The 6576-nt window shown below is 41.7% G+C and overlaps 1 protein-coding gene across 2 annotated transcripts in view; it reads right to left on the reverse strand.

Annotated features, from left to right (window-relative positions):
• Window positions 1-6576, reverse strand: part of MTR (5-methyltetrahydrofolate-homocysteine methyltransferase) — a 114188-nt gene that overhangs the window by 87194 nt on the left and 20418 nt on the right. For both annotated transcript variants that reach the window (XM_023509023.1, XM_012813832.2), the window contains exons 7-8: window positions 2719-2778; window positions 1378-1472 (exon numbers count right to left, since the gene is read on the reverse strand). In XM_023509023.1, coding sequence (XP_023364791.1) covers window positions 1378-1472; window positions 2719-2778 — 155 coding nt within the window. The remainder of the gene's footprint in view (window positions 1-1377; window positions 1473-2718; window positions 2779-6576) is intronic.

Here is a 6576-nt window from a genome sequence, read left to right on the forward strand (position 1 = left end):
CCTTAGGTGTACGTGGCTGGCGCCTTAGCCGGTTGAGCCACGGGCGCCGAGCCTTCTTTTCTTTTACTATGATTGCTAAGTACAATGTGGTATCCTAGATTGGATCCTAGAATGGAAAACGACATTAATGGAAAACTCCTGAAAACTGAATAAAGTCTGGAGTTTAGTGAGCACAGGTTGAGTATCCCCAATCTGAAAATTGGAAATCTGAAACACTCTAACATCCGAAACTTTTTGAACACCAACATGATGCTCAAGGAAATGCTCATGAGAGTGTTTGGGGCTTTGGATTAGGGATGCTGAACCAGTAAGTATAAAACAGATATTCCAAAATCCAAAAGGATATTTTAAGTAAGAGACACTCAGCTAGCAGTAATATACCCTTCGTTTTGACAAAAGTATCATTATTATATAAACTGTTAACATTAAGGAAAACTAGATAAAAATATACAGACATTTATTATCTTTGTAATTTTCTGGTAAATGTGAAATTATTCCAAAATAGTAAACTTATTTAACAAAAAAAATTCTACTATCTACTCATGATAAAAACTTTAAGCAAAGTAGGAATAGAGGGGAATATTCTCAACTTGATAATAAACTTCAGCTAATGTCATACTTAATAATGTGAAACTAGACACATTCCTCTTAAAATGAGGAACAGGCAAGGATACCTACTCTCATCTCATACTCAACACCATACTGTGTCCTAGCTATGTAAGGCAGTAATCAGGCTCAGCGCCCGTAGCACAGGGGTTACAGCACCAACCACATGCACCAAGGATGGCAGGTTTGAACCCTGTCCACGGCAGCTAAACAATAATAACAACTGCAACAAAAAAATAGCTGGGCATTGTGGTGGGTGCCTGTAGTCCCAGCTACTTGGGAGGCTGAGGCAAGAGAATCACTTAAGCCCAAGAGTTTGAGATTCCTGTAAGCTGTGACGACACAGCACTCTACAAAGTGCGACATAGTAAGACTCTGTCTCAAATCAAAACCACCCCAGCAGTTATTTTATGAACATCACAAACTGATTTTGTCTTTCTTTTTTTTTTAATTAAGAAGATAGAGTCTTACTCAGTTGCCCCAGGTAAAGTGCCATGGCATCACAGCTCACAGCAACCTCAAACTCTTGGGCTCATGCAATCCTCCTGTCTCAGACACCACAACCCTTCTAGTTTTAGTAGAAACAGGGTTTTTGCTCTTGCTCAGTCTGGTCTTGAACTCCTGAACTGAGACAATCCACCTGCCTTGGCCTCCCAGAGTGTTAGGATTACAGGTGTGAGCCAGGGCGCCTGGCCTCATGAACTGATTTTAAAGTTTCTATCTGCAATTCCCACCCTCCAAAAGGAAGGGAGTCAAAGAAAGATCACTCACCAGAGACAGTCCGCATGAGACACACTGATGACAAATGCCTCTCCTGTCTGTCCAGAAAGAGTGCGTCCACTTTTATCAACAATCGTTCCTGAAATCTGAGTTCACAAAGTGAATGACATGAACAACATAGTCTTAAGTTTAAAATATAACCACAGAAACAGTATAAAATGAACAAGCTGACTTTCTTTGTTCTTTTATGAAGAAGATAATAGCAGAACTCAAACTCAATAAGCAGGACATTTTACAAGGCTCAGAACAGACAAATGTCAAGTGACTGGTGGGGGTGGGAGGAGTAGGCCACAGATAGGGAAAAGGGACAGTGACAGAGGCAAAAGCAACGATCAAAATAGCTTCTGAATTCACAGGTCTAGTCCCATTAAAACCGCCCTTATAAACTGAAGAGCGTGCAAGGCAAGAACTAGAGCAAAGGCCCCCAAACTCTGAGAACTTAGCTAAAATAGTGACAATAATAGGCCACTGCCCCTTCATTTGCTTGAGAATAATCACTGTTCCTTGAAGTCACGCAGAGTTGTCCGTATGGACCATCACCACCTGTTTGGGACCTAGGGGTGGTTTTGAGATATCTTCCAGGTCCTGCATTCTGGGAATGGACTCACCCAGACCAACTTATGGACTCAGCTAGTCTCGGACACTCTACCCAAGGTCCTACCTTCCAGTGCCTGACCCACCCAGACAGTGGCCCACACCAAAGGACTGATGGTTCTGCTCTGAAACCAGCTAATGAACAGACCTTGACTGTCTAATCTTCTGCCCACCAAATTGTCTTTTAAAACCCTGTCCCCCAATCCTGAGGGAGAATTTGAGAAATTCCTCGCAAACCTGGCTGGGTAGCAACACCCAGAGATACCTAAGGTTATATCTGACCTCTTGCCGGTAAATACCTGGCTTATCTCGCACTCTTATTTTGATTCCATTCTGTCCATTCCAGTCTTGGGACTCTCAGACAGGTCTGCCTACTGAGTTAATAAATTGTCTAGTATCTCAGCAATACGTACGTGGCAGCCAGCAGGAAAGGCCATTCCTTCCTGGGCCCTAAAGAGACTGAGTATCGTTAAGCCTTTGGCTTCAGAGGACCAATACAGCTTGGGCTTCTTCTGAACAGCCCGCCTCCCACCAAACACTTCTAGATTCATTTTCCTTGCCTCTCCAGAGATAAGATCATTACTGATCTAGAAGTGGTAGGAGGGAGGCGGATAGAGGAAGTTTAAGTGGTTTCTAAAAGATACCATTAATAGTCCTACTCTGAAAGGGGGAAAAACATATGCTCAAAATAACAATTATCAATAAAATAATGTATCATGCAAACACTTTAGAACTTACAAAGATAGGCCGGGGATCATACTTTTCTTCAAAAAGTTTCTGGAGTGCAAATAAGGCTGCCTGTAAGGGCAAAAAGGGAAAAAGAAGACCTTTATTTCTAAAAGATTGTGTCCCAGGTCAGTCTAACCGCCTGATCAGAATGCACCCTTAGTCAAGACCTCTTCAGATAAGATACACATTGAGCTACCCGGGGACAAGGAAGCTGTCTTCCCTCTAACGCAAGACCCAGAACCTCGTTCTCAAGCATTATACCACACGTATTAAAACAAAACAAGTTCTGACTGAAAGTTCACCTTTGAACAAGTATTTCCTCTGGGGAAGAGCTCAAGAGCTATTCTTGGCTGGGCACAGTGACTCACGCCTGTAATCCTAACACACCAGGAGGCTGAAGCGGACAGATGCCTTGAACTCAGGCATTCAAGGTCAGACTGAGCAAAAATGAGAACCCATTTCTCTTAAGAGTAGAAAAAATCAGCCATGCATTGTGGCAGGCGCCTGTAGTTCCAGGTATTCAGGAGGCTGAGGCAGGAGGATCCCTTGTACCTAGGAGTTTGAGGTTGCTGCGAGGTAGGCTGATGCCACAGCACTCTAGCCTGAGCAACAGAGTGAGAGTCTATTGAGGAAAAAAGAAAAAAAAGAGCTATTCTTTCTTCCTTTCCTCAATAAAAATTAATAGACAAGTAAATTAAATTGAAAAGCCCCTGCCTTCCACATCTTTTCATATACATGGTAGAAACATAACTGCAACAGTGAGTTCAGGTTGGTTTGTAAAGGTACAAAACTCCAAATATACCCTTAATGCTTTATAAAGCATACATACAAATTTCTAGTCTAAACAACACTATGACTCTTTTCAAATGTAAATGTGAATCTCATTTCAGATATTAATATATTCTTTATTACTGTTCTTATTGTCAAAAATGTATACCTGAATTGCTTTTAAATTATAATTTATTTACCAGAGATTCGCAAAACAATTTCCAAAAAGATGCATAAAAGAAAACCCAATAATACAAGTGATATATTAATAAATATGAGACAGGCTTAGTTAGGTGTGGCAGCACCCGCCTGTAATCCCAGCACTCTGGGAGGCTGAGGTAAGTGGTTTGAGCTTATGAGTTTGAGACCAGCTGGAGTAAGAGTGAGACCTATCTCTACTAAAAATGGAAAAATTAGTCGGACATTGTAGTGGGCACCTACAGTCCCAGCTACTCAGGAGGCTGAGGCAAGAGGATCTCTTGAGCCCAAGAGTTTGAGGTTGCTGTGAACTATGATGCCATGGCTTTCTACCCAGGGTGACTAAGTGAGACTCTGTCTCTAATAAATGAATGAATGAATAATAAATAAGAGAAAGGGTAGTCATCTAGCTTTGGGCTGATAGTGGCTTTCTGCATACAAGCACCTTAGCAAATTATTTTTTTAAAAAAAGTTAAGGCCGGATTATAGGCGCATGCCTATAATCCTAACACTCCAGGAGGCTGAGGCAGGAGAACCACTTGAGCTCAGGAATTAAGAAGTTCAAGACTAGTCTGAGCAAGAGAGAGACACCTCTACTAAAAACAGAAAAATAAGCCAGCCATCATAGTGGCTGCCTGTAGTCTCAGCTACTTAAGTGGATGAGGCAAAAGGATTGTTTGTACCTAGGAGTTTAAGGTTGCTGTGAGGTAGGGTGATACCACTGAACTCTAGCCTGGGGCAAAAAAAAAAAAAGTTCAAAAATTCTAAATCTGTGCTTATGCTTATAGCAATTAAATAAAGATTTGATGAAAATGTAGAGTACTAGTGGGGGAAAGACCTTTTTCCCTCCCTTTATCCCTATAAGTAGTCTCTCCTCCTTAATAAAACAGAATCTGTAAATTCAACCAAACAAAACTAAAATTCCCCCACACCATTCAAACAATGGAACCACATCACCATCACCACCATAAATAAAGTCAAAAAAATAACAAACTGGAGGGCAGAATTTGCTACTCATTACTGACAAGGATCTGATTTCCCCGGTAAAGGATCTGATTTAAAAAATCTACCTTAATGAATCTCCAACAATTAAAAAAAGAAAATCCAAAGGGACAGGACATAAATCGCAAAAAAGAAACTGTAAATGGCTCTAAAACTAAAGGAAGATGCTCATTTCATTAATAGTAAGAGAAACAGGCTTGGCACCCTCTGCAGCTAGCGTTCCAGCCACATACATGGGGGCTGGTGGGTTCAAACCCAGCCTAGGCCTGCTAACCAACAATGACAACTACAACAAAAAATAGCCAGGCGTTGTTGTGGGCACCTATAGTCCCAGCTCCTCGGGAGGTTGGGGCAAGAAAATCACTTAAGCCCAAGAGTTTGAGCTTGCTGTGAGCTGTGACACCACGGCACTCTACCAAGGGTAACATGATGAGATTCTGTCTAAAAAAAAAAAAAAAAAAAAATAGTAAGAGGAATACAATTAAAACTATAGCGAGGCATCATTTTTCACTTGTCACACTGGAAAAGGTGAGAAAGTTTACTAACGTGGTGTTAGGGTACTGTGAAATCAGCACTGTTGTATTCTGCTCACCGGTGGGTGCCTGTATAAATGAGTACAATCTCAAACGACGGTAATCTGGAACTAAAAATTAACAAAGCACATACTCCTGACTCCTCAGTTTCACTTGCAAAAATGCATCCCACATGTGCACATGTTTACGGATATTTGCCTTCACTCCACAGACGTACTTACCGACCTTTGTACACACACACAAACACATATGCTAGTATCTGTATAGAATTTGTCAGGACTCCCTAAGTAGTAATAGTAGTTGTTTCTGAGAAAGGAGCTAGACATACTAGGAACTAGGAGAGGGAAGGATATTGACTTTGCCTTTCATCTATTTATGCCTTTTTGTTCTTTTTGAGACAGGGTCTTGCTCTGTTGCCTATGCTAGTGTGCCGTGGCATCATCACAGCTCATGTAACCTCCACCTAGGTTCAAGTCATCCTCAGGCCTCAGCCTCCTGAGTAGCTGGGACCACAGCTGCATGCCACCATGCCCAGCTAATTTTTCTGTTTTTTGTAGAAATAGGGTCTTGCTCTTGCTCAGGCTAGTCTTGAACTCCTGACCTCAAGTGATCCTCCCATGTTGGCCTCCCAAAGTGCTGGGATCACCAGCATGAGCCCCCCAGCCTAAATAAATTTTAAATTTAGAACCATGAGTGAGAAGGGACACTAAGAAAGGGGTTTCAAGGGGCAGGGAAGGGATAATGGGAGGAAAACCTGGCCTGCTGAACCAGGAAGTCTAGAGGGCCCGTAAGAATGTGGGTATGAAGTAAACTAAATAACTAATGAGCAATAGAAAGAGACCATCAAGGACCAATGGAAAGAGGCAACAGAGGCTGGAGGCACAGAGAAGCCAATGAAAGACTTGCAGCCAATTTCAGAGAGTACGTAACAGCCCTGCAGACCTTTGCTTCTCCTCTCTCTCTCCTTTTCTCCTTCATGAAAGGGACCCACCTCCACCTCTCTTTGGAAGTGCTCTACACTTTCTCTTTGTTCTTCCTAAATCAAATCCTTGTTACCCTGAAACTTGGACAGGTTACTATTATTCTCTATCCACTCTGCCTGTGCAGCTCCAGTTTTTATTTTCAGTTTCCACTCACTTTTGCTTTGGGTTAGCACCGTGCCACAGTGGAACTTTCTAGATCAGCACAGTAATCATACCAGGTCAACTGGGTTTGGGGAACAGGGACCCTCAACCCCCAACAATTAACATGTATTATATTAATACCCGTGAATATATGCATTTGTACTGGACATATATTAAAATACTTATTTTTATAATTAGAAAAATCACTTTTTAAATCCTACAAGGATGTTCTTCAAGTTTTT

Source organism: Otolemur garnettii, unplaced genomic scaffold (assembly GCF_000181295.1).
Source record: "Otolemur garnettii isolate 467f Iridium unplaced genomic scaffold, OtoGar3 scaffold00312, whole genome shotgun sequence".
NCBI lineage: Eukaryota > Metazoa > Chordata > Mammalia > Primates > Galagidae > Otolemur > Otolemur garnettii.